The 26,247-nt window shown below is 61.2% G+C and overlaps 2 protein-coding genes across 10 annotated transcripts; both read right to left on the bottom strand.

Moving 5' to 3' along the window:
- Positions 1–789: 789 nt before the first annotated feature.
- On the bottom strand, positions 790–19,262 carry EPS8L2 (EPS8 like 2). 2 transcript variants are annotated; one of them, XM_043452461.1, is made up of 21 exons: positions 19,132–19,262; positions 16,747–16,807; positions 16,586–16,641; positions 15,755–15,819; positions 7,387–7,548; positions 6,859–7,008; positions 6,700–6,779; positions 6,477–6,619; positions 6,325–6,395; positions 6,065–6,191; positions 5,828–5,916; positions 5,596–5,670; positions 5,205–5,353; positions 4,962–5,091; positions 4,740–4,852; positions 3,307–3,412; positions 2,604–2,717; positions 2,284–2,353; positions 1,993–2,173; positions 1,756–1,888; positions 790–1,680 (listed from the first exon to the last, which is right to left on the bottom strand). In XM_043452461.1, exons 2-21 carry the CDS (start codon positions 16,788–16,790, stop codon positions 1,600–1,602), a joined length of 2,139 nt encoding a protein of 712 aa, XP_043308396.1. In that variant the 5' UTR covers positions 16,791–16,807; positions 19,132–19,262; the 3' UTR covers positions 790–1,599. The 2 variants fall into 2 exon arrangements, with proteins under 2 accessions (XP_043308396.1, XP_043308395.1); XM_043452460.1 differs by having other exon boundaries at positions 790–1,683; positions 19,132–19,258.
- A 1,598-nt stretch (positions 19,263–20,860) lies between these two features.
- On the bottom strand, positions 20,861–25,866 carry TMEM80 (transmembrane protein 80). 8 transcript variants are annotated; one of them, XM_043451292.1, is made up of 6 exons: positions 25,677–25,866; positions 24,495–24,634; positions 23,619–23,638; positions 22,781–22,874; positions 22,600–22,692; positions 20,861–21,768 (listed from the first exon to the last, which is right to left on the bottom strand). In XM_043451292.1, exons 2-6 carry the CDS (start codon positions 24,502–24,504, stop codon positions 21,563–21,565), a joined length of 423 nt encoding a protein of 140 aa, XP_043307227.1. In that variant the 5' UTR covers positions 24,505–24,634; positions 25,677–25,866; the 3' UTR covers positions 20,861–21,562. The 8 variants fall into 8 exon arrangements, with proteins under 8 accessions (XP_043307227.1, XP_043307219.1, XP_043307225.1 ...); XM_043451284.1 differs by lacking the exon at positions 25,677–25,866 and adding an exon at positions 25,534–25,665; XM_043451290.1 differs by lacking the exon at positions 24,495–24,634 and having other exon boundaries at positions 25,677–25,813.
- Between the last annotated feature and the right edge of the window lie 381 nt (positions 25,867–26,247).

Here is a 26,247-nt window from a genome sequence, read left to right as displayed (position 1 = left end):
ACAGACGTGGCCCAGAATGGCCTGTCCCAGCTGCGAGTCATCAGGGTTTCTGAGGCCCAGCCCGGCAGGGGACAGTCCCCTACTCCTGCCATCTCCCACCCTGAACGGCACAACCAGCCTCTGTGTCCAAACGTCCTGCGGTCGCCCACCAGGCAGAGACCCTGGAACCCCGGGTGGGTCCTCCCCCAGCTTTGGGGGTACATGGGCTGGCAGCAGGTACTGCGCGCCCCCTCGTGGCCTGCCGGCCGCTTCGCAGAGCGGCCAGCAGAGGGCACCACAAGCCGCCGCCGAGGGTGGGCGTGGTGTGGTCTCGCCGGCCGGCCAGGCGCCTGTGCGCGCCCCTGACCCCTGCCTTCAGGGCCCCCGTCCCTGCACCGGCCCCATCCTCGCCGGCTGCCTGCCCCGCCCCGCGGGCCCACGCCCTCTCTGTGGCCCCTCCCGTGGCTTGGGGCTCACCCTCCGAGTCTAGTTTCGATCTTGACCCAGTGACTCATGCCCCCTCCCGACTGGAGGTTTGACAGACTTGCTCCCACCCCTCCCATTCCGGCCTTCCGGACCTTGAGGCTGGGAGAGCCACGTTCCCACAGTAGGCACGCAGCCACAGCTCCCAGGAGTGTCCTCCGGGCCCTCCCGCCCGGGTGTGGAAGGGTGAGCAGCCTCACCAGAACGTCCCCAGCCCAGCCTGGCCACTGCCTGCCTCTGCCCAAAAGCTCTTTCAAACGTGCAATCCCAGGGGGGCTCCGGAACCCACAGTGACCCCAGCCCACCTCCAGGACACAGACACGGGGCTGCTGGGAGGCTGAAGTGGTTTAATGGCGTGGATCCCGAGCCTGGGTCACCTCTCCTCCTTGGGGTGTGACCCCGAGAGTCCAGGGCTCCGAGACTCACCTCCTACCGCACAGCAGGCCAGGCGAGCAGGCCTGAGACCTGAGCTCCGCGGGGGCTGGGAACAGGCGTGGGGGGTGCTGGGGACAGGCGTGGGGGGCGGGGTGAGGGGCACCCAGGGCCAGTCGTCGGGTGAATAGGGTTCAGTCCGTCCTCGATCCTCCAGGCGGTGAAGGAGTACAACAAGCATCCCACTCCTGGGGGGGGGGTGGAGGCCCCCCACTCCCGGCCACCCCAGGAGAGCACTGCACTAGGTGGCTGCTGAGACGGTCTCCGCCCACAAGGGGCACCAGCCTGGCCACCTCAGAGCCAAGGGCAGCGGGGTGGCTGAGGTCTGCTGCCCTCGGCCTGCAGCCGGCCTTTCAGAAAAACAGGGGTGCGGGGGCGGGCGGGGCCTGAGGAGAGGTCCCTGCCCGCTCTGGGGGTTCCTGTGGCCTCCGGGAGGGGCGGGGGATGGGTGGGGCTGGGGCTGGGGCTGGGCTCGCACTGCCCCAGGCTCAGGGGGCAGGTGGATGAGGGGCTGGCACCGCCTGGCGGCAAGTTTGGCTGCAGAGTGTGTGGGGGCCCCGGGGGCGTGCGCGGGGGCAGCGCCGAGCCCGAGGTCAGGTCCCTGGGGCCCCATCCAGCGCGACTGTCCATCCGAGTCCAGGGTCTGAAACACGTCCGCGAACAAAAGTAACACTCCAGCCGCGGGGCTCGTCCCCAGCCGCAGGCCTAACTGTCCTCCTCTGCGCGCCTCTGGGTCTTGGAATGGAACTTGCTCATGAGCTCCTCCAGCTCCGACCCACCCTGCTGCTTCTGGGGGAGAGGGGGGCGTCGGTCAGGGTCCCGCCAGCCGCGGTCCCGGCACCACGGGGCGGGCGGGCTCACCTCCAGGAAGGCCTTCTGCACGGTGAGCTGGCTGTACACACGGGCGCCCTCCTCCCCGCACACCTTCCGCAGCTCATCCTTGTTGAGGGAGAAGAGCTGTGGGCCGGTCAGGACGCCCAGGTGCTCCACGACCCTGCGGGGCGAGCGCCAGCGTGAGCGCGGCCCCCGCCCGCTGAAGGCCTGGGCCTCCAGCCGGGCACTCGCCCCCCGCCCCGCCACCGCCCCGCCCTCTCTCACCGCGCGCTGAAGGCCTTGGCCTCCAGCCAGGCGCGGACCTCGCGGGGCCCGGACGCCTGGGTGAGCGGCGGGGGCACCGGCTGGTTGCGCTCCACCCGGAAGGGCCGCGCCGGCTGCGTCCGGATGTTGCTGATCTTCTTCACCAGCTCGTCGTTGACCTCGTCCATGTGCTGCATCAGCTCTGCGGGCGTCAGGCGGCTCAGACCCGTGCCGCTGGGACCGAGGGCTCCCCTCCCCCGCCGCCTCCCAACGGGATGCGGGGCACTGGGGTCCAGGGGCCCCATCCCTCACCGTCTTTGTTTCCTGCGAAGCTGGGGGGCAGCTTGTGGGTTGGGCTGGCAGGACCCCAGTATTTCACTCCCTGCAGGGGGAGGGGGGCAGAGCACGGGGTGGGGGCGCCTTTACATCAGCTCGGCATCCCTCCCCAGGCCTCTCCCCCCACTCCCCGTTCCTCCCTGCACCCCCAGGACCTGCTCCGGCCCCCACCTTCCCAGCCTTAGCCCAGACCCTGGAGCTCTCATCAGCCCCCGCAGGGAGGGGTCAGCCTGGGTCTTTCAAGACCCAGCCCTGCCCCTCCGACCCAAAGCAGGACAGGGCAGACCTCCCCTCACCTGCTCCTGGGGGGCGTCCTCTAGCCGGGTCTCTGCCAGGATGTTGCCGGGCACGTAGCCTGCCTGGCCACTGCGATTCCGAAGCTTCCACCACTGGTGGCCGTCCTCCAGCACCTGCAGGCCGGGCATCCCGCCATCACCCTGGTCCACAGCTCCCAACCCCCCCAGCCATGGGGACCAGTGTGGGCTTCGGGGACCACCAGGGAGAGCCCCTCTTTACCAATGGGCCAAAGAGGGTTCTGCAGTCCCCTCTGAGCCGGCCCCCGCCCGGTCCCATGACGATGATCACACCCTGGCCAGCACCCCTGGCCCCCCGGCCTCCCACCCTCTTCCCGCTCCCCCCAGGGGTCTCCTGAGCCTCTAGCCTGATTGTGGATATAGATCACCCCCGCCCCCGAGCCGCTCCACTTTTCAGTGGGTGGCCTGGATTCAGGGCTGGCATGAAACATGGAAGTGCCTTGAGGGGGCTCCCGGGTGGATGTGAATGACAGGGCCCTGCTGGGTTGGGGGGTCCTCACCCAGCACGGGGTGAGTCCTCCTTCGTCCTGAGTCCTGCCCAGCCCAGGGGCTCTTGACACCCCTCTGAGATCCCCAAGGGGGATCAGCCAGGCTATGCTGGGGTGCCAGGCTGAGGACCCAGAGTGGAGCCCCGGGGTCAGGCAGACGCCTTCTCTGGGGCCCACCGCTCACAGCCCCCACTCACCTCCAGGACCTCATCCCTCAGCACCGACAGCTCGTTGGCGTTGCGGGCCGTGAAGTCATAAAGGACCTTGACGTACTTGGCCATGGCTGGTGCAGACTCGTAGCCTCTGTGTGGAACAGGAGGGACTGAGGCCCCGCACCGGGCTGGGGTCTCTCCTGGGCCTGGGGCAGGGCCGGGCGGGGCACAGCTTCCCAGGTGCTAGCTGCCTCCCGTCTGCGGCGCAGAGGCTGCGGCTGTCAGCTGGGATGGAAACTGTGACAGCCCCGTTGCGTCTGGGGCCCCCTGCGTGGGGGGGCAGTGGAGGCGGGTGGCACGCGGGGGCCTGTGGGCACAGCAAGGCCCGCCCCAGCCCAGGCCCCCTCAGGGGTCGCCAGGTCCAGCCCCCAGGGGACCCAGCATCAGCTGACCATCAGGGGCCGGGCAGATGCTTTCAGAGCCGCAGCCCCTCTGGCGCTGCAGACAGAGCGTGGACATGCACCGCACCGCATGGGGCGTCCCAGCCCCCGGATGGAGCAGGCCTGTGCCTGCCGCCCATGCTGGGCCATCCCTCCTGGCCAGCCCACTGCTAGGGCACAAGGGCAACGCTCACCCAGGTGCGGGCTCAGGGCCCGGGGATGTGGGGGTGGGGCTGGGGTGGCTCCTGGGGCCCTGGCTGGGGGTGTGTCAGGACGGCTCGGTGGACCAGCCAGAGGCTGGAGATCAAAGGATGAAAATGTTTCTTAAGGTGACCCTAGGCCAGGGACCAGGGGCATCAGGCTCCTGATGTGGGGTGGAAGGAGGGGCAGCTCCTCCATTCCTGAGACTGAATCCTGGGGTCTGAGAGGTGAGGTGCTCCCCACACAAGTCCAGAGCATGACTGAGAGCAGAGTATGAGGGAAGGGGAGGAAGGACGGGGACTCCCCTCGGCCCTGGGGCTGGGAGATATGGTCCAGGGAAATGCGTATGGCTGGGGGGAGGGAGGCTGTCCCCACGGAGACCCTCAGCCGTTCCCCTCAGGCCCTGAGGCTGGGTCTAAATCGGCCCCAACTGGGCGACTGCGATCAGTGAGACCACATAAGTCCAGAGGTTTAGTACATTTCTACATGTTTCTAAAGCATAAACGTGGAAACACGGAAAAAGATGACATATTAGGTAGTGGATTTATGGGTGCTTTCGACGTTTCCCCCTCAACTGTACACAACAAAGTTGAAAGGAAACCCAGCTCCAGTGCGGAAACGCGCTGGCGGTTGGGAACGAGCCTCTGGCCACCACCTGGTGGCACTGAACCCAGGGCAGCTGTCGCTGTGAACTGCAGCACGCCGGGCTTCCCTGTCCTCCACGATTTCCCCCAGCTTGCTCAGACTCATGTCCATTGAGCCGGTGATGCTGCCCACAGCAGAGCCTCCATGACTGGAGGGGTGAGCGGCGCCCCCGTCACCCTGAGGGGAGCTTACCTGTGAGTGTGCTGGGAGCTGACCTGGGGGACGACGTCTCCTGGGGGCGTGGACTCCGGACCGAGGCTGTGCTTCGGGGAGTTTCTGAAGGACGGTCGGCTCACTGGAGCCGGCTGTGGGGAAGCGGGTGCCCAGGTTTGGTGTGTGGCAGGGGCTGGGCCAGGAGGGTGGGCATGAGCAGCGGGCAGAGGTGGGGCCGGCAGGGGCTGCAGGAGCTCTGACCTCGTCGGCGGGAGCTGCCAGCCCCTCCACCTCCCAGGGGGCCTCCTGCAGCACGTCCAGGGGTGGCTCCCAGCCACTGTGGAACCTGGGCACGTAGGGGGGCGCCTGCGGCTCCCGTGGCCATTCGGAGCTGGGGCGGGAGGGCCTGGGGTGAGCTGTGCCCGCTGACCGAGCCAGCCCCGCTCAGGACCCCCGGCCCGCCCCCCGCAGGACCCCATCCTGGTGTGGCCCGTGCCTGCCTACCGGGGGCGTGTCCAGGTCTCCCCCAGGGATTCCCACAGTGCCATCTCTTTGGGGACCAGGTGGCCACGCAGGAAGCCCACAGCGTCGCGGGACAGCAGGGGCCGGGACACAGAGCGAGCAATGTTCGGGCCACCGCAGGTGCTGACGATCTGGGGGGAACAGAGGGGGTCAGAGGGGGCCGCTGGCCGGTTCCCGCCTCCCGCAACCCCTCCCTCCAACCCCCTCCCCCCATGTCCCAACCTCTCTACCCCCGGGCAGCGCCACAGGCTGGCCCACTGTGTCCACAGCTCTGAGCGTGGATGCCGGCCCCAGCCAACTGCCCAAGGTGGGCACTTGCTCCTCCCAGTCACCAGTAAGCCCCCAGGTCCCCACTCCCCCCAGCCCCAGGCACCAGGTCCAGAGGTCCGAAGAGGAAGTGCATCAGCTCAGCCGCGCTGGGATTCTGGATGTGCTTCTGCAGCTTGGCCTGGGGGAGGGGAGCGGGCACACGGGTGGGGGGAGGGGAGCAGACCCGCGGGTGGGGGGAGGGGAGCGGGCACACGGGTGCTGGGGTGCGGTGCCGCGGACAAGGGGGGCCCCATCCCCCATGTCAGCTCAGCGGGACGGGGCGGCCTTGCCCTCACCAGCAGGTTGAAGGCCAGCTTGGTCTTCTGGAAACAGTCCACAAACTCAGCCTCCGAGGGGGGCCGTGCCCGCAGCGTGAGGACGCCCTCTGGACGGGGCGGGGGCGGACGTGAGCCTGGCCCGCCCGCTGTCGCCGTGCCCGGCGGGTCTGGCCTCAGCCTGAGGCTGCCCACCGGCTCCGCGCACCTTCCCCGCTCAGGGGTCACTCTGCCCCCCGCCCCCGCCCCGCCCCGCACCTGCCGGCCCCTTCTTCCCCTTCTTCTTTCCCTTCTTGCGCTGGTTCAGCTGCTTGAAGGCCTCCGCCGCTTTCTGCAGCCGCGCCACGAACCACTCAATGTCGTCCAGAGCGCAGTTGAGGATTTGCTAGGGCCAGAGTGGGGCAGGGGTCAGCCTCAGGCGGCCCGACCCTCTGCAGGGACACCCCCACCTGCTGCCTCTTGGCCCCCGGGCCGCGGGAGGGGCCCGGAGTGCCTGGGGCGCCCCGTGCGAGACCCACCGTCTCCTTCTCGATCCTCTGCGCCAGCGCGGCCCGCGGCTCCTCCTCCAGCGACTCGCGGCGGCGGAGGCCTGCACCGGGCAGAACTGCAGCTGACCGGCCCGCCGCCCCCCGCCCCGCTGCCGCCCCCCGCCCCGCCCCGCGGGGCCCACCTAGCTCTCCCAGCGGCGTCAGCAGGCCCACTCGGTTCTTGGTGGAAGGGGAGTCCCCGCCGAAGCGCTGGATGGGGATGGGGGCCGGGCCCGGGGCCGCGGGCAGGATCGACAGCCGCTGCCGGATCTTCTCCTGGTGGCCCCTGAGGCGGACGAGGGGCGGCTCAGCCCGGTGCAGCCCGCGGCCCAGGCCCGCCGCCCCCAGCCCCTCCGAGACGCCTACTTGAGGGTCTGCGGCCGCATCTTCTTCCCCAGGCGGCAGTCCGCCAGCGCGCTCTCGATGTCCTCGTGCACGAGCTCCGCCTGCAGGGTGGGGGCCGGGGGGGCGTCAGGCCGGCTCTGAGGAGGGACGCGTGCCCCCGAGCCCGCGGCCGCGCCTCACCTCCACCTCGTCGCAGTGGAAGAAGTGGACGTCGGGCTTGCTCTGGTCGGAGTCCTGGCACACGAGCAGCAGCACCGACGGGTAGCGCAGCTGGTTGAGCACCGTCTGGCTGTGCCGCACGCTGGGCAGAGGGAAGTTCTCCAGCTCCTCCTGGGGGACAGGCGGCTGGGACCGGCTCACGGCCGTGGGCTCAGGGAGGGGGCGCCATGGACACGGGCTGACTGGCCTGCGGCCTTCACGCCACAGACACGGCGCAGAAAGGGGCCCGCACACAGACGCGGCCGGCACCCGGCAAGCTCCACGCCGCTGCTGGCCCGCCTCGTCCAGCCCTGGAGGGCTCTGGCGGGGGTGGGGGAGGAGGGGCGGGGAACGTGGCCCCGTGGGGCGCGGCTCCCCTGACTCCAGCCCTGCCCGGTCCTCCCTGCCCTCTGCCCTCCGCCTTCAGGTCCCACAGGCAGGCCCAGAGCTCTGCGTCGCGGCCTGCGCCCGCCCGGCAGGACCAGCCAGCGCCCTCCTCTGGCGAGGTACCTGCGACTCTATATCCAGCAGCCTCAGCGACTGGTCGTTGACCTGCAGCAGCATCTCCTGTGTCCAGATCTTCTCCTTGGAGCTCAGCTGCACCAGCTTCCGGATGGCGTCTTCCACAGACGCGATGGCCTCACTCTTGTCCATGATGAACGTAGCCAGGTGCTGGGTGGGTGAGCAGGGCGTCACCCTGGGTGCAGCCCTCCTGGTGTCGAGGGCCAAGGGGCTGTGCCTTGGGGTCTGAGGGGGCCACAGCCAACCCTGGGGGTCTGAGGGGAACAGCCCTGCCCTGGGGGTCTGAAGAGACAAAGCCCCGCCTTGGGGCTGTCTGTGGCGGCCACAGACAGGCCCCAGTGGACCCTTCAGCAGCCCTGCACACGCCCCCCGCCTAGCTTCGTGCACTCATGGGCTGGGGGATGCAGTCCCCCTGGTGCCCTGCAGCCGGGCAAGGCCTCCACCCTGTCGTCTCTGCCCGCCTGGCTGCCCCCAACTCATTCTTCCTTCCAGACGCTCCTGGGTGCTTCCCTCCCTGAGTGCCCAGTCACAGCCTCCCTGTCACCACGTCCCTGACTTGCCCTTTTATTTATCGTCATCTGATTTATGTGGGGTACCACGCGCTTCTCTGCCTCCTGCCCGCTGTCTCCTCTGTGACAGGGCCGGGCCCACGGCAGGCCCCCGGTGAATGTGTAGGGAGGGAGTGAGCAGCCCACGGGGGCCCCTGGCCGGCCGGCCCTGCCCGCCCACTCCTCTCTCTGGAAGCCTAGCTTGGGTGTCTTGTCCTCCTAGGAGCCCCCGAGTGTCCGTGCCAACCTTTGCTGAATTCAGGAAACGGTGCTGGGACAGCTGGGTAAACACTGACATAAACCCTTAAGCAGGCAAGGCTTAACCACAGAACATAGATGCGTGAAGGTGACATACTGGGTGACTTCAGATAACCTCAGAACGCTTCTTCCCTGGGGGACTTTGCTAAGCCAGGAAGAAAACCCAGATAGTCAGAAGATCAGGACTTCCCTGGGGGTCTTGTGGCTAAGGCTGCCGCTGCAGGGGCCACGGGTTCGATCCCTGGTTGGAGAGCTAGGACCCCACGTGCCACGCAGCATGGCCACACACAAAAAAAAGGAAATAAAAGACAAAACCCATAAATTTGACCTAAAAAAATATTCTGCTTGTGAAAAAAATACCACATACAAAGTTTTTAAAAAGTGAGAAAACACAAATAATAGCTATAATAGATTTGATGCAGGTTAATTTTCTTAAAATAGAAAAAGACTGGTATGTATTATAGTGACAGTTCTGACTTTGTTAAGAGCTCTATTTTGTTTAATAATTAAGGATACCAACAGTAAATGAATAAATAATGAAAGAATACGTAAATAAATATAAAAGATTAACAGCCCAATTGAGAAACTGACAAAAGGTATGAACAGAGAGTCTACAGGAAAATAGATATGGAATAATCTTTTAATATAGAAAATTATATGCCGGGGACCTCCCTGGCAGGTGACCGGTTAGGACTCTGAGCTCTGACTGCCGAGGGGTCCGGATTCAGTCCCTGGTCTGGGAGCTTAGATCCCACAAGCCACATGGTGCAGTCAAAAAACAAAAGAAGAAAATTTTATGCAGACTCATTCAATACCAGAATTGCAGATTGAAGCCGTGAGACTACTCCTTTAAGAATGAGTTTCCCCCATTCTGTTGCCCTTGTGGGTGACACTGGCCGGTTAAGACGTGGAGAAGGGGGCGCCTCGCCTGGCAGCTCCGGGAGGAGTTGGTGACACTGGACCGGGCCAGGGGCTTCCCTCTTGTTTCCACCCAGGCAACCTGCACATGTGCGGAACGTGGCACAGGGACAAGGCCGCGCGCCGCACAACTCAGAGGCCAGGCTACAGGTCCACGGGCAGGTTAGAGAGGGGCCAGAAACACGCAGTGACTGTCAGGCAGAGGGTCTGTTTGCAAAGCATACCAAGCATACTGCCCGTGCGTTCCAATCCCCTGAAGACACAGCCTGTGTCCTCTGACACAGTGGGGTTAAATCAGCAATCGATAGTAACTGCAAACCCTACTAACCGGAAATTGAGCAACACCTTTCTAAATTACTCTGGGTCCACATCTGTAGAGACTGAACAACACACTTTCAAACAAGTGAGTGAAAGAGGAAGTCACCAGGAAAATAAAATACCTAGTGACAAAGGAGAGTAGACACAAAATATACCCAAACTTATGGGATGTAGCAAAATCAGCGCTAGAGGGAATTTATACCTATAAATGTTTACATTGCTAAATGCTTAAAAAGAAGAAAAATCTAAACAACCCATGGGTCAAAGAAGTCACAAGGAAAAGTAGAAAATATTCCAAGTTGCAGCAACATGGATAGGTTTAGACATTATCACAGTAAGTGAAGTGAGTCAAACAAATATATGGTATCACTCATATAGGACTGCCCTGTATAGCTCAAGTGGTAAAGAATCTGCCTGCGAAGGAGACCAGGGTTCAATCTCTGGGTCGGGAAGATCCTCTGGAGAAGGGAATGGCAACACATTCCAGTATTCTTACCTGGAGAATTCCATGGACTGAGGAGCCTGGTGGGCTACAGTTCATGGGGTCTCAAAGAGTCGGACATGACTGAATAACTAACACGCATCACTCATATGTGGGATCTAATTTTAAAATACAATAGAAACGAACTTACTCACAAAACAGAAACAGACTCACAGATTTCAGAAACAAGCTATGGTTACCAAAGGGGAAAGTTGGGGGAGGGATAAGTTAGGACCCTGGGATTAACACACTACCATATCTATGTAAAATAGATAACCAACAAGGACCTACTGTATAGCACAGGGAACTATCTTCAATATTCTATAATAACCTATATGGGTAAAGAATCTGAAAAAGAAGGATTATCTGTGTAACTGAAACACTTTGCTGTACACCTGCAACTAACACAACGTTGTAAATCAGCTATACTCTAATAAAGTAAAATTTTAAAAAAATTCTGAGCTGGATAATCAAAACAAGAACATCAAAACTTGCAGGAGACCGCTAAAGGAGTCCCTTGAGGAACATTATAGCTATATATGAATGTCAGAAAAGAAGAAAGGCAATATCAATGGTCTGAGCATTCTTCTTAAGAAACTAGAAAATGACCACCAAATGAAACCCTGTGGGACTTCCCTGCTGGTCCAGGGGCTAAGACTCTGCAGGGGGTGGGTGTTCAATCCCTGATCAGGGAACTAGATTCAATGAAGATGGAAGATCCTGCATGCTGCAACTAAGACCTCTCACAGCCAAGTAAATAAAATAAGTATTAAAAAAGGAAACCAGAGTAAGTGGAAAGAAGGAAATTAAGAGCAGAAACCAACAAACTAGTAAAACAAAGAGAGAAAAATCAACAAAGCCCAAGGTTGGTTCTGAAAAGATTGATGAAATTGATAAACCCTTAGCAAGACTGATCAAGAAAAAAATAGAGAAAACACAAATGATCAATAACCAGAAGGAAGGAGGGGACATCACTAGAGATCATACAGGCATAAAAGTGAATTCATAATAAAAGAAACCTTCCCAGAAAGAAAACCCCATATTCAGGGCCTCACAGGTGAATCCTAACAAATACTTGAAGAAGTCACAACCTTCCATTAACTGTTTCTGAAGATGCGAGGAACAGCAACATCGCTCCACTCATAAGGCCAACATAATTCTGATCCCAAAACCTACCAAGGGTGTTGCAGGAAGAGAAAACTACAGGCCAATGTGCTAATAAATATTAGTGCAAACAATCCTTAACAAAATATTAGCAAATCAGTCTTGCCAACACATAAAAAGGATAATAAACCATTAGTAAATGAAATTTATCCTAGAAATGCAAGGCTGGCTCCACATTTTAAAGAAACAGAGTGATTCAGGACTTTCCTGGTGGTCTGGTAGTTAACAACCTGCTTCCCAAAGCAGGGGACACAGGTTCCATCCCTGTTCCAGGAAGATCCCACATACCGAGGGGCAGCTAAGCCCACGTGCCCCCACTACCAAACCTGAGTGCCTCTGCCCGCGCTCTGCCGCAGGAGAAGCCCTCCCGATGAGAAGGCGGTGCGCCGCGATGAGAGGACGCGCATGTGCAGCACAGCCAGACCAGCGCAGCCAAAAACCCAGCATGACTTGTACACTAACCACATAGTAAGGACATCTCAACCGAGGAAGCACTTGATAAAGCTCAACAACTTTCAGGATAGAAACTCTCAGCAAACAAAGGAATGGAAAGGAACTTTCTCATTCTCGTAAAGGGTATCTACAGAAACAGGGAATTCTGGATACTTTCTTCCAGATGGGACATAGGCAAGGATGCCCACTATCATTATTATCGAGCACTATCCTGATGGTTCTAGCAAGAGCAATAAAGTAAGAAAGACGAAGTGGTTAAAATTAAGAAATTAAGTACTGTATTTTCAGACAAAATGACTCATAAAAAATCCAATGAATCTACAATTAATTCCTGAAACAGATAAATGAATTCAGCGAAATCTTAGGATACTCAATCACTTTACAAAATTCAACTGTACAAAACAAATGCTACCAGACAACTTGAAAATTAAATTTAAAAAATGAAATAATTTATAACAGTATATAAAAATCAAACACCTAAGGAATATTTTAACAAAGAGCCTTGAGACCTCTGCAGTAAAAAATCACAAAAAAGGCCTGAGAGAAATTAGAGAAGAATAAATAAGTGAAGAGGTGCCATGTTTATGGATGGGAAAGCCTCAATGTTAAGTCTCCTTAAACTGATCCTTAGACTTGACTCAGTGCAAATCAAAATTCTAGCAGGCTTCTGGGGGGAGGGGTAAAAATGGACAATTTGATTCTAAAATGTAAATGCAAGCCCAAAGAACTTAGAATAGTCAAGAAAACCTTAAAGAAAAAGAAAAAAATTGCCTGATTTCAAGATGGTTAATAAGCTAGGAAGAGGTAAAACTGTATGAAACACAGAGAATCCAGGAACAGACCATCCAGGCCCAAATAGTCAATCTTTGACAAAGGCACCAAAATGATTATGAGGGAGAAAAAATAGCTTCCCTGTAACTGCAACTCTCTACAGGGAAGGTTAACCTTGAGTCTCAAACCAAAAAATGAATTTTAAATGGATTATAGCTCTAAAAGGTGGAAGTGGTGACAGAATCCCTCTTTGTGGGCTCTAAAATCACTGCAGATGGTGACTGCAGTTATGAAATTAGCAGATGATTACTCCTTGGCAAGAAAGCTATGACAAACCTAGACAGTGTGTTAAAAAGCAAAGACATCACTTTGCCGAAGTCTCCATGGTCAAGGCTATGGTCTTTGTAGTAGTCATGTACAGATGTGAGAGCTGGACCATAAAGAAGGCTGAGCACCTAAGAATTGATGCTTTCAAACTGTGGTACTGGAGAAGACTCTTGAGAGTCCCTTGGACAGCAAGGAGATCAAACCAGTCAGTCTTAAAGGAAATCAACCCTGTATACTCATTGGAAGGACTGACACGGAAGCTGAAGCTCCAATACTTTGACCACTTGATATGAAGAGCCAACTCATTGGAAAAGACCCTGATGCTGGGAAAGATTGTGGGCAGGAGGAGAAGGGGACGACAGAGGATGAAATGGTTGGATGGCATCACCAATGCAATGGATATGAACTTGAGTGAACTCCGGGAGATGGAGAGGGACAGGGAAGCCTGGCGTGCTGCAGTCCCTGGGGTCTCAAAGAGTCAGACAGGACTTGGAGACTGAACAACAACAACAGAGACCTAAATGTAACAGCCTAAACTACAAAGTGGGACTTCCCACGTGGTGCTAGTGGTAAAGAATCTGCCTGCCGAAGCAGGAGACGCAAGAGACTTGGGTTTGAGGTCACAAAGAGTTGGACACAACTGAAGTGACTTAGCACACACACAAACTACAAAGTATCTAGAAGAAAATGCAAGACGTTTTCAGAGCCTTGGGTCAAGCAATGACCAAGTGAATAAGACTTCTCAAGCTCCCCAAAACGACCTAACCTTTAAAGAAAAAAATGGATGTGACTGGAAGTCATCAAAAGTAAACATTTCTGCCCGCTTCAACATAGTTAATGCATGTGCATCGGCAAGCCAGACTGGGAGGTATAATCCATATACCTTTAGCTGAATGCGAAGGACCCCCCCACTGTTCAATAAGCAGTCTATACATCTCATGTGGACACAGGCAGCACCCCACAAAGGGTCCAGGGGCCAGGTGGGGCTTGCGACCTGGAGAACTCTCTTCTGTACACACAGCATCTTTGAAATAAGTTTACCAAGCAGAAGAGCAAAGATAGTTGTAAACTATGAATTCAGTTTTAGAGGATTCTCAAAAACGCTCAACTGCAGGAATGGAGGGCAGAGCAGTGCTGTTGAAAATTCGGGCGGGGGCGGCTGCAACCAAAAAGGACAGAGCCGCCTGGCGTCCTGAGCCTGCTGGCACAGAACCTCACACTCCAGCCCCCAAGGTCAACTTCGCAGTGTGTTAGTTTGGAATAAAGAAACAAATCCACAAGCCTTGGGCGCCCCCTCCCATTGCCACGGTCGGTCTGATCTTGTTGCCACCTCTCTCTTTAGGCTTCCGTTTCCTCATCTGAGTGGTGGTTTAGTCATTAAGTTGTGTCTGACTCTGCAATCCCATGGACTATAGCCCACTAGGCTCCTCTGTCTGTGGGGTTTTTGCAGGCAAGAATACTGGAGCGGGTCGCCATCTCCTTCTCCAGGGGATCTTCCCGACCCAGGGATGGAACCCACAGACCCGCATCTCCTGCAGGCAGATTCTTTCACCACTGAGCCACCAGGGAATGCAGGCGGGGCCACAAACCGCCCACTTCCTCAGCCCTGCTGGCTGCTGGTTGGGCAGGAAAGGTGCCCTGAGCTGGGGTCCTTCACAGGCTAGTTTGGACTAAAGTCTAGGAGAAGGGCTGGGAGGCCCCAGTGACCAGGTGTCTCCTCACCAGGAGGGCAAAGTCCCTCTGTGGAGGGCTGCCCTGGGTGCTGAGCCAGTAGCAGGCCACAGATGGCCTCCTGTGCAGGCTGGCAGGAGGAGCCGATCACAGCATGGCCCTGGGCAAGAGCCCCAGGACGCCCTTGGCTCAGTGGACCCGCTCTACAGACAAGAAGGCTGAGGCTCAGAAAGCAGTAACCCACATGGCTTCTGGGGCATGGAGGGTTCCACGGGGAGGCAAGTATTTACCTTCCTGCTCCAGGGTTCCCCCACCTTCCTGGTCCAGGTCCCCCCATCTTCCCGCTCTGGGTCCCCCCACCTTCCTGCTCCGGGTCCCCCCACCTTCCTGCTCCGGGTCCCCCCACCTTCCTCCTCCAGGACCCCCACCTTCCTGCTCCAGGTCTCCCCACCTTCCTCCTCCAGGTCTCCCCACCTTCCTGGTCTGGGTCCCCCACCTTCCTGGTCCAGGGTACCCCCATCTTCCTGCTCCAGGTCTCCCCACCTTCCTGGTCCAGGTCCCCCCACCATCCTGCTCCAGGACCCCCACCTTCCTGCTCCAGGACCCCCCACCTTCCTGCTCCAGGTCTCCCCACCTTCCTGGTCCAGGTCCCCCACCTTCCTGCTCCGGGTCCCCCCACCTTCCTGCTCCGGGTCTCCCCACCTTCCTGGTCCGGGTCCCCCCACCTTCCTGCCCCCAGTCCCCCACCTTCCTGCTCCAGGACCCCCCACCTTCCTGCTCCAGGTCTCCCCACCTTCCTGGTCCGGGTCCCCCACCTTCCTGCTCCAGGTTCCCCCACCTTCCTGCTCTGGGTCTCCCCACCTTCCTGGTCCGGGTCCCCCCACCTTCCTGCTCCGGGTCCCCCCACCTTCCTGCCCCCGGTCCCCCACCTTCCTGCTCCAGGGCCCCCCCTCCCTCCCTCCTCATCCATTCCCACCCTCTTGTCCCGCAGGTTTGGACAGTGACCAGGAACCAGGAACTTGCCAGCTGCCAGGAACAGGAAGGTCATTTAAAAAACATGTTTCCTGGGTTCTAAGTGTGAATCAAAACTGACCCGGGAGCAAAGGCCTCCTGAGCTGTCAGCTGGTCTAGAGTGCGGGCGCCCATCTTTCAGACTCCGTGGGAGTGGCTGTCAAGGCCCCCAGGAGGAGCTCAGAAGTTGTGTCTGACCCGCCCTCCCGCTCCAGCCTCCGCTGTGGGGCTAGGAGGACAGTCCCCCAACCCCGCACTGGGCCATCCCGCCTGAGGGCTGCGGGGGCTCCGGAGCCCATCCTCGCCCCCTGCCACCCTGGGCGTCCCCTGCCGCTCACACTGGGAGCTCCCCGACTGTCTGCGGGACCGCGCCTCCTGGGCCTCACGCCCCTCCTGGGCACAGAGGGAAGAGCGCCCTTCGGGGTGGGGGGCTCACCTGGACGTGGTACTGCGAGGTCTCGTGTGTGATGATGCTGGAGTTGGAGTATTTCTTCCTCTGCTCTGAGCAGGACACACAGTCACTCAGCCCCGCAGGCGGCCCGGGCCGGCGGAGGGGAGACCAGGGCGGGGCTGCCTGTAGGCCCCTCACGACCACCAGGAGAGGCGCAGACGCACGGAGTGGGGGGCGGCCTCTCCTGGCAGGACCCGGGGCTCCCTCCGTCCTCAGGAGGGACCCCCAGCTCCGCGAGGTGAAGGCACAGCTGTGCCCGGGTCTGCCCTGGAGCAGGTGTAGGAGGCTCAGCCTCCCCACCGCAGAGGCCCCAGGCCCACCTGCCTGGGGAGGGATCTGGTCCAGGCCTTGCCCCAACTCCAAGAGCTGCCAGCGACCATCTCCCTGCCCCTCCTGGGGCTCCTGGCTTTCCAGGGCCTGCGTGACTGGGGGAGGGTCAGAGCTGGGGGCGGGGGGGCTGGCCAGGCCCCACCCTCTGGGAGCAGACACCTGGCACTCAGCCCAGCAGGAGCCCCAGCCTCCTGGAGGATCAGGATCGGGTGGCAGAGAGGAGCACAGAGAATCAATATTGATGCTCCCTGAATTATTTGTAAGGCCTCTCCCCTTACTGGCTGCTGGGGGAGGGCTGCTCTGTGGCCAGAGTTTGGGGGCAGGGCCTGAGCACCTGTTGGTTGGTTCGGGCCCAAGGGCCTCCTCTGGGGGCCCAGGCTGACCTGCCTTCCCTGGTGGGGGCCTGGCACAGCCCTGGGGAGGGCAGTAGGGGGAGACCCTCCCTGCTGAGCTGTCCTCAGCCTCCTGTTCTCAAACCTCACTCACCAAACAGGTCCTTGGCACTCATCTTGGGCACACCGTCAGACCGGCCCAGGCTGCCACTGCAGAGGAGGGGCTGGTGAGGGCGGGGCCGTGCCACACCCCTCCCTGGGGACAGCTGGACGGGTGGGGGTGTTGAGGGGTGGGCGGGTGGGGCGGGGGCTCACTTGGCGGCACCCGGGCAACAGCTCACGGACCCTGATTGGCTCATGGCGTCCTCGACAGTGGCTGGCGGGAAGAGGGCAGACCTCAGTGTGGCCAGAGCCCAGGGCTTGGTGCCCGGCCCACACCTGAGTGGACAGGGGAATCAGGCGGACCCCTCGGCCAGACCTGGACCTGGCCGAGGCCCTGCTGCTCCCTTGTGGGGCCTGGGTCTCCTCCTCCCCACCCCCCAGGACAGGGCCTGGCCGGATTCCCCAGGGTGCCTGGGCAGGTGGTCCTCAGGGAGCAGAGCCCGGCCTTCTGGACACGCCAGGCCCAGTCCTGCTCCACGTCCCAGCTGGTGTTCACTGCACCCCCATCGCTCCTCAGACCATCGGTCCTCCACAGGGACCCCCAGGGTGTGCCAGCAGGGGGGCCCCATCCCCAAAGGCTGTCTGGAGTAGAGGTTTGAGGAAGATGTCCCGGGGCTCTGCAGGGGCCTCAGGAGAAGCAGGCGCTTTCCAAGCAGAGGGAAGAGCAAGTTTAAAGGCCCTGAGGCAGGTGAGAGCCAGACAAGGGAGGAAGGAGCAGAGGCCGAGGCGGGAGCCTGGGGAGGGAGGCAGGGGCCTGGGGACACAGAGCCCAGGCTGAAGCCGGAGGGAGCCGCCCGCTGGGTGCCAAGCAGAGCCTGTGGGGTTCTGTGCTCCGAGGGGACCCTGGGGCCCACACTTGCTCCCAGCGGATGTCACCGGTGACGCCATCCCTCTGTGGCTTCAGCGTTAGGGGCCTGCAGGCTCGGGTCACAAGCCGGGGGTGCTGGCACCCAGGGCAGGGACTGCCTAGGACTTTCTGGCTTGACCAGGTTCTACCTACAGAGAAGCTCCCAGGAGGGTTGAGGGACTGGGGGCTTCAAGTCACCCCCCTACACGTCCCCAGGGTCTGGACTGGGCCAGACTCCTCTGTCCATCTCTCCGTGGAGAATGTCCGGAATGCTTCTGACCTCAGTAGGTGAACCGGAGTGTTTGTTTAGTGGGACTCCTGGCGGGCTGAGCTGAGGGTGCTAGGCACGTGTGTCCAATACACACACACACACACACCCCTGGGTGAAACCCAGGCCTGTGGGCGAACACCTGGGTTGTTCTCTGGCTCCCTGGGGAGGGGTGAGGGGCTCAGGGCCGGCCAGGAAGGTGACTCCAGGCGCTGGCATCTGGGTTGGGGAGCAGCTGGGTGGGGGGCCTCCTGCAGGGCGGGAGTGGGGAGCACGGGCCTCGGCTGGCTGGGGTGGGGCGGGCACTGGCCCTGAGGGCCGCGGGCTGCACTTCGGTTTCACTGTGGCCATTTTCCGGGTGCATGGGGAGGACCGCATATTGTGCTGGGTCAGGCCTGGCCGGGAGGAGGCCCCAGCAGGGCAGGGAGGGCGGAGGGACCAGCTCCAAGTTCAAATTCCAGCTCCCAGAAGAGTGACCTTGGGGAGGAGTCAGCTTGAGACCGGGTAGCCAGGTGGGGCCCTGGGTCGGGGGAGCCCCTTCGGCTGGCCTGTGCCCAGGTCTGGACGCTGCGGGCACTGCTGGGTGGGGCAGGAGCCACTGCTGCCCTGGGCAGGGCCAGGGGAGGCCTGAAGGGGCAGGGCTGGGGCGGGTTAGGGGGTCCTGGGGTGGGGCTGCCCAAGCACAGGCAGAGGAGTCGCAGCCAGGCCCTGCCTCCCAGGACAGCTGGGGCTGGCTACGTGGGGGCAGGGACACAGGTGGTCAGTGGGCACTTCAGAAGCCCGGGAGCCCTGCCCACAGACCTCCCCTGCCACGGCAGATACCTGAGACACAGGGGCTGCCCAGGTCAGGCCAGCCCAACCAGGACTGGAGGCCCCCGGCCCCTGACGGCGGGGCCCCCAGCTTCCTCCCGCCCTCCACCTCCCACTCCCAGACTTGACCGAAGGCCTGACCATGGACTGGGGCTCACTCCCACACCCAGGAAGCCGGCTGGCACCTCGTGTCGGCCCCAAAGGAGCCCCCAGCCTGCCCGGCATCGGGGTTGGGAGGCGGGTCCCAGGCCTTTGAGGGGCAGGAGAACCCCTTCTTTTCTGGAGGAGGGGCTTCCTCCTACTAAGCCCAAGGTTGGGAGGGGCTGTCTGACTCAGAAGACACTGGCTTACAAACATCCCCAGCTCACGGCGCCGCCCCAGGACCAGACGGGGCAGGCCAGGCCGCAGGCCCCGGCTCCTGGCCGCCAGCCCAGGGAAGGCCCCTCTCGCGGATGCCCCGGGCGTCCCAGCCCGGCCTGTAGACCCAGGCGGAGCCCCGCGTCGTGCCGCCACCTGGGGAAACCGAGGCCCGGGGACCCGCCGTCCGTGCGCTCGGCCCCCGTCGCTCTAGCGCCGAGCGGGTGCGGGCGCCGAGCGGGGTCGGGGCGCTCACCTGCTCTTCTCGCAGCCCCGCTCCTGGCCGTCCGTGCGCTGGTCCCTTCGTCCGCGCGTCCGCCTGCCCGTCTGTCGGTGCCTGGCTCGGAAGGAGGGAGGGACGCGCGTAGGGGCCGGGGCGGGGCGCGGGGAGGAACCTGAGCGGCAGGTTAGAGTCACCTCGCGCGGGCTGGCCCTGGGCAGGGGCGGGGGCACGCGGACGCCCCGCCCCCCGAGGCTCCCGGACAGAGGCTCCCGGACAGAGCCTCCAGCACACACGCCGTCTCCCTGCGCGAACTCCACCGGGAGAGCGGGGGCGCCGGTGGGCGCGCGGGCGGGGCCGCGAGCCCGTCCCCCGCGGGGGTGCGCAGGACGGCGCACTTTGACGCTCAGAGGTCCTGCCGGCAGGCCGAGCTGCCTGCGGAGCCCCGGGGAGGGCAGACCTGCCCCTGCTAGGTGCCCCCAGCCGCAAGGCCCTAGGACTCGGGGACCGGGGCCCATCCTCTTCGCCTGATGCCCCTCTGGTCTGGAGAGGGCGCCAGGGCCGTGCTTTGGTCTGTGAGTCTCGAAGGTAGGACCATTGGTCAGAGACCCTGCAGTCCTGTGCCCTGAGCCGGCCAGGTGGGGGGCAGGGAGGTGTCCATCTTTCTTCACGCGGGTCAGCCCAGGTGGGCACTCCGTGAGGGGTGGGGTTGTTCCTTGGCGGGGATTGGGATGCCTGTGGCCCAGGCTGTCCTTGAGTGGCCAGGCAGTTGGTGTGAAGGGGCTCCAGACAGCAACCCCCTGCCTTAGGCCAAGCCCCAAGCTCTGCCCGTAGTTCTGTCTTTCCTCCTCCTGAGCTGACCCTGCACGATGGCGCTGCCCACCAAGCTAGATGAAGAGGAAGTGGAGAGGAGGGCAGGCGCCCCCAGGGCTCCCACATTGCTCCTGGGTGTGGGGAGCAGGAAAGCGTGTGTGGGGTGCCAGAGTTCCAGGGTGAGGAGAGTCAGGCAGCTTGCCAGGAACCCCTGGGGAAGGAGGCACCCTGTCCTGGAGTGTCGGCGACACTGCCCCTTCCCACACTGTGGGGACCTCCCTGCCCGCGACCTGGGGTGCCAGATGAGCTGCACAGGGGTGCAGGGAGTGGCTTCTTCCTGGGGCCCAGCCCTGCCCCTGAGCCCTGGCAAGGCCTGGCTTCCTGATTCTTCCCCTCTGCTGACAACCTGGAGGGGAAAGCAAGCCTGCCCTCGCCCGCTCTTCCTGGAGGCTGAGCCTGAACAGGCAAAATGGGAGAAGGGAGCCGCTGAGGTGGGCACCCTCTGCTCCTCAGAGCGGGAGAACTGACCCCCTCAAGGATGCAGCTGGGAGCCTGGAGGCCCAGGCTGCCTGTGGCCACCTCGAAGATGACGTGCCCTGTGGCCAAAGCGATGGGGGTGTCTAGGGCTTGGCCCAGATCCTCGGGAGGGTCGCGAACCTGGAAGGCATCAGGCATCTTGCCACAGGGAGCGGTTGTGGCATCCATGGAGGCCCCCGGAGCCCACGAGGGGTGCAGGGGGTGGGGCTCCACAGGAGGCAGAGAGGCGCTCCCGCACCCACTCACCCCTGAGGACAAGACCAGTGGGGTGATAATTCGGCCCTCCTTGTTAAGGCCAGCCCCAAGGAGGCCCAGGCCAGCGGAGTGCTGCTCCACAGCCGCTGGGCCTGGGCCCTGACGGACCTGGGCGGAGGGAGAAGCCTGGAGGCAGGTGGCTTCAGTCAGGAGCAGTTCAGAGAGGTACAAACGTTCCTTTATTTTAAAGATACAATGCAGAGAAAATATCTAGATATTCAAGCACAGTGTTATTCTAAACAGAGAAAATGTGCAACTGAAATAAATGCAGGAAGGTCACTAGAAAACACCAGCTCAGGTTTCCCTGGGAGCACTCACAGAGGATCTGTGAATGACACAAATCCCCAGAGAACGCTGCTGCCAGCTCCCCGGGTCTTCGGCATCCGGATCACCTTTCCTGAGAAGCCCCAGGCAAAGGGGGATTAGGCAGCCAGCGAGTACCTCCTGTGGGAGGCAGAGCCTAGGACCCCCGAGCTGCCCTGAAGCTGCAGGGGGAGCACAGAGCTCCAGCCCCTGCCTGGGGTGAGGCGCCTTGGACCCCAGGAGGCTCTGACCTGGCCGCCTGCTTTCTGAAGGGTCTCAATCCCCCCGCACCCCAGGGGTCACTAGCCAGAACCGGAACCCTCTCAGTTTCCATCCCCACCCTGCCCCCCGAGCCTGCCCAGGGCCGCCCGGCCCTGCCGCAGCACTCTGTTCTGCCCTGGTGCTCAGCCCCACCTCTGCGTCGCAGACACCCTGCCGCAAACACAGTCTAACACTGTGGCTGGTGAGCACGAAGATGCCCTTCCCGCTCAAGGTGAGAGCCGGGGCACCGTCTGCCCTGAGGAGTCCAGGGCTGTCCCAAGGGCCTGGCACTGCTCGCCTAGCTGAGGAAGGCAGCGATGGCCACCACCTCCAGGATGGCCTCCAGGCTGTGGAGCACCAGGAGTGGAGCACCGAGGGCTGTGTCTGCTCGCAGCACCAGGGTCTGCCAGAGCAGGAAGTAGGCAGACAGCAGGGCGCCACCCATGGTGAGGACCAGGCTGGCAGCCAGCGGCACCTCAGCCTCCATCAGGTTGCCCGTGGCACCTGGAAAGCAGAACAGATGTGATAGGCGGGCAGGGCCTTCCAGACACGGGCACCGGGGAGGGCCCCGGTGGCATGGCTGTGAGACCAGCGCCAGCTTCTGACTGCCATGTGATGTCTGAGGGCGTCAGGGAGCGATCCTGAGTGACCATCAGAGGGGACGGGAGTGCCCACATGAGGCCCTCCTGAGTGACCTTCATGGGGGACGGAGTGCCCCTCCTCACTGAGGCCCTGCTCTGGGTCTCCAGGTCAGCAGTGTGGAGGGGAGAGGGAGTCTGGATCTCTGAAAGTGATCCCAACTGTTTTCTGACAGCTTTCCCTAATTCCACGTGAAATGAGAGGATTTTCTTTAAAATTTCCAAAAATGTTTTACTCTGTGTTGCCATTCTGGAAGGTGTCACACACACTTACCAGAAGACAAAGCAGCGGCACATCTCAAAAACCAGCGGGCAGGCAGAGAAGATGCCCTGGGGCCCCAGGAGTGAGGGGCGCCTGGGGACAGGGCGGGGGCAGAGGCCGTGTGTCACCCACCCACTCCTGCGTCACACACTGGGGGGCCCCCCGGCTGTGCCTGCTGTTCTGTCTGCCGTTCCAACAGCAGGAGGGGAACACACAGCGTGACCTCATTTAGAGATGTGCTCCTACAACTGGGAGTGGGGAGGCCTCGGCCTGGCGGTGAGCTGTGAAGCAGGGAGGGGGCAAAGTTCTATCAGGGCTTCTGCACCGTGGGAGCCTCGGGACGTGAACTGTGACATACAGTGACAAGTTTAAAGGTTCCATGTAAAGCTAGCAACGCTGTTATCTCAAGTACCACATGGTTTTCAGTCAACTCACCGAAGTATAACCGAATTGCTTCCAGAATCCCCATCAGAAAGAGCAGAGTCAGGTCGAGGACCAGGTAACTGTGAGGATAAGTGAAAACCTGACCTGGAGACAAACCAGCAACAGAGCGGAGCTCTCGTTACAGGTGCGAGGGCGCCCACACCTTCTCGCTGCCTTTTCCCGCATGACTTACTTTTATACACGAGCAGCAGGAGCGTAGCTAGGAAATACAGGGCATAGTACGCTCCACTCAGGCAGAGCAGCATCTGCAGCGGGAGCGACGAGAGCTGGCCAGAGGTTAAGGACTCTCAGGCCCGGCAGACAGCCCTGGCGGGGCACCCGCCCCAGGGAGGCCAACAGAGGAGGCCCTGAGGCGGGCAGGTCCAGCCCAGGCCCCTGCGGGTGGCCATGGAGACCTGACCAGCGTCCCTTCCAGGCTTCCAGTGCCAGGCCTCCTGTGTCACCTCGCCCGGCAGGGCCCCTGGGGGATCGGGGGCGGGGCTGGGCTTCCCTCCCAGGACATCCTCGCCTGAGGACCCAGCACACCTCTGGTGACCGCAGGCTGGAAGCGGTAGGTCGGCTTCCAGGTGCATCACCCTGACCTGGGTCCCAGTTACAAGACTGAAAGCAGAAAGTGACTTTTCCTCATTTTGTTCAAAGAAAATGTCTTTCTTTTAGGGGAAGGGGGTGGGGGTGGGGGAAACAGTTAAATTTTTTGCCCAGAGCTTTACTCAGCTCTGAACACTTGTCATTTCTCTAAGTGTTCCAGGCAAGGGTTTTCATTTTCCTGTGCCTCCTGGGTGCGAGTCAGGCAGCTGCCCCCCAGCGCAGGGCTGAGCAGGAGGCACGGTGGAGGCCTGTCAACTCTCTCCACCTGGCAGGGGACGCCCCTCCTACTCAGAACTGACCGGACAGGTGGGGGTGGGGCTTAAAGGAGCAAAAAGCAGGAGCCAGGAGCCAACTGCAGGTGCTGTGGGTGGAGGCTTGGGTCCTGGGCTGACAGAGGGCCAGGGGACCGAGCAGCAGGATACCACCGTGTTGGAAGCTCTCCCTGGAAGAGAAGGAACCAGTCAGGGAGGCCCCAAGTCTTGGCCTGTTCTGTTGTCGAGGATCACTGGCCCACAGCGAGGATCCTTTCCAACACCTCTGCACCTGTCATCCCTCCAAGGAGGATCTGACCACCTGCTGTGCTGAACCTGAGGCTGGGAGACAGGGCGTCCTGACGAGGTGAAGCCCGGACCCACGCCCGAGGCTAAAGGCCAGGACGGTGGGATCTGCTCCATCGCCAGGGGAGGAGCCAGACGTGCAGCTTTCTTGTCTCCTGTGGCTTCTGCACACTGGCCACGCGAGTGCACATGAAGACCTTTTCTGATTCAGGTTACAAGTCTTTGTCGTTGATAAGAAACATTTGCTTTCCTCTAGAATTTTATTCATAAAATTAAATCTCTTCCTAAATAAGAATTTCCTAAGCCAGCAATCCAGGTTCTTTCCACCCCTCTCCCACTACACAGCAGTTATGCATTCTTCCTGCATCGTGAGACGACAGTGGAACTCAGAATTTGCCAGCAGCAGGTGGGACGGTGCTTTCTCCCACGCCACGTCCTCCTTAGTCCCAAGCAGGCAAGAGAGAAACCTTTGGTCTGAGTGAGCTCTGGGGGGAATGTCAAAGGGTTAGACCCTGCTTCCCAGGCAGATCCAAGGTCCTCCAGGGAGTCTCACTTGGGGAAGAGGTCTTAAGTGGTCGGAACAGGACAGGAGTGACCGAGAGGCAGCAGGTGCTGAGTGCAGGGAGCCAAGGTGGGTGCCAGCACCATCATTAATAAAACCCACATGGCCATATGGAAAGAGCTGGCTCTATGCCAGATGAGTTCTTTTCCAAGTGGGGGTAAGCTACGCTGCCTCACTACCTGTGGCCATTTGGGTGGACTTCCCGCTAATCAGGAGTTTCCTCTCTTCTGACCCTTCTCTTGACAGTGTGCTGCAGAACTTCAGATCTGCCGGCTGCCCATTGTTACAGACTGAGATGGTGGGCCTCAGGGAAAATATGCTGTAGAAAAAAACGTCAGCGATATAGGATTTAAACAGTTAACGTCAAGGGTAGCTACAATCAAATACGGTGTTCCAACGATTTCGGGCCTACAGAAAAAGGCTCATTCTTACTAAAGAGAGCCGGGGCTTTTAGGACTTAGCATTTTTGTCAATGATCTACTGCAATAACAATGCGGCTGTGAACAGGTGTCCATGTTAGTCACTCAGTCGTGTCCGACTCTTTGTGACCCCATGGACTGTAGCCCGCCAGGATCCTCTGTCCACAGGCCTCTCCAGACAAGAGTAGTGGAGTGGGTTGTTATTCCCTTCTTCAGGGTATCTTCCCGACCCAGGGATCGAACCCGGGGCGATTGCAGGCGGAGTCTACAGTCTGAGCCACTAGTGTGTCAGAAGTTAGATGCAGAAGCAAAGAGAACAAACGTCTTCCCTGTGGTGACACAGGAAGGGTGTGAAGGGATCCTGCCCTGGTGTGAACGCGATTTTCACCGCGTGAGAACGCGCAAACCTCAGACCGTCGGCCCGGCACCTGTCCGCGCTTTGGAACTCCGCGGCCGGGAAGCCCGGCGGGCGCTCAGAGTGCGGACAGCGCCGCCGGCAGGCTCGGCGCTCCAGACCCCCGGGGCCGGACGGCGGTGTGGAAACGGCTCTTCCCTTGGGCCGAGCGCCCCGGCCGCCCGGACTTTGCATGGGCCCCCGCGCAGGGCGCCGCCGGGCCGGGCCGAGCCGAGCCGAACCGGGGAGCCCCCGCCTCCCGGCCTCACACGAGGCCGTCCCGCTCGCTGCCGGCCGAGAAGCACAGGGGCGCCCGTCTGGGTCGAGAGGCGCCGCGCATCGCCCGGGGGAGCCGGGACCGCACGGCCGCGGGCTTGGGAAGTGCTCTGCGGGCGGCGGTCTCACCTTGTGAACACACTAAGTCCACTGGTTAATAACATGCGCGAGGTGTCCCCGCATCAGGAAGAACCGAACCAAGCGGACCGCTCTCCCGGGGCGCCCTCCGGGACCTCCCGTCCCCTGCCCCTCAGGCGCCGCCGGCCGCTCACCTCGCCGCGGAGACGCCATCTTGTCCCCGGGCCCCGCCCCGCTCCTGCCCGCCCCGCCCGCCGAGTCCGCCGCGATCCCGGCAGCCTCTCGGCGCGGGACTCGAACGGAATCCCTTCGGCCATTTTCGCTTCTGCTCCCGAAGGGTCTCGACGGCGCCGCGTTTCGGGACTTGATTCCGAACCGTCGCCGAGGCCCGATTAGCCTGTCCGACAGCGCTCGGGCACTTTCGGCCAGGAGGAGGAGGAGAGCCGAGACGCGAGAGGATCCCGGCTCGGGAGCGTTCGGCTCCTCTCGGCTCCTCCTCGGGCGGGCTCGGCTCCCGAGGCGGGCGGAGCCGGTGGCGCAAGAGTCTCCAGGCGGGGCAGCGCCGCGTCGGAGGCCGGCGGAGTCGGCCTCACAGTAGGTGCCCTCGCCGGCCGGGGACACGCCGGCTCGGCCTCCTGAGCGCAGAGGAGGTCTGGCGCGGAGCCGCTCGGAAACCCTCGGGCGGCCTCGGACCAATTCGGCCTGACTCGGCTCCACACTTCGGCCCACTTCGGCCCACGTCGGCCCTCGTCGTTTCTGGACTGC

This window comes from Cervus canadensis, chromosome 29, assembly GCF_019320065.1.
Source record: "Cervus canadensis isolate Bull #8, Minnesota chromosome 29, ASM1932006v1, whole genome shotgun sequence".
Classification (NCBI taxonomy): Eukaryota; Metazoa; Chordata; class Mammalia; order Artiodactyla; family Cervidae; genus Cervus; species Cervus canadensis.
This window is presented reverse-complemented; position numbering and strand designations above follow the sequence as displayed.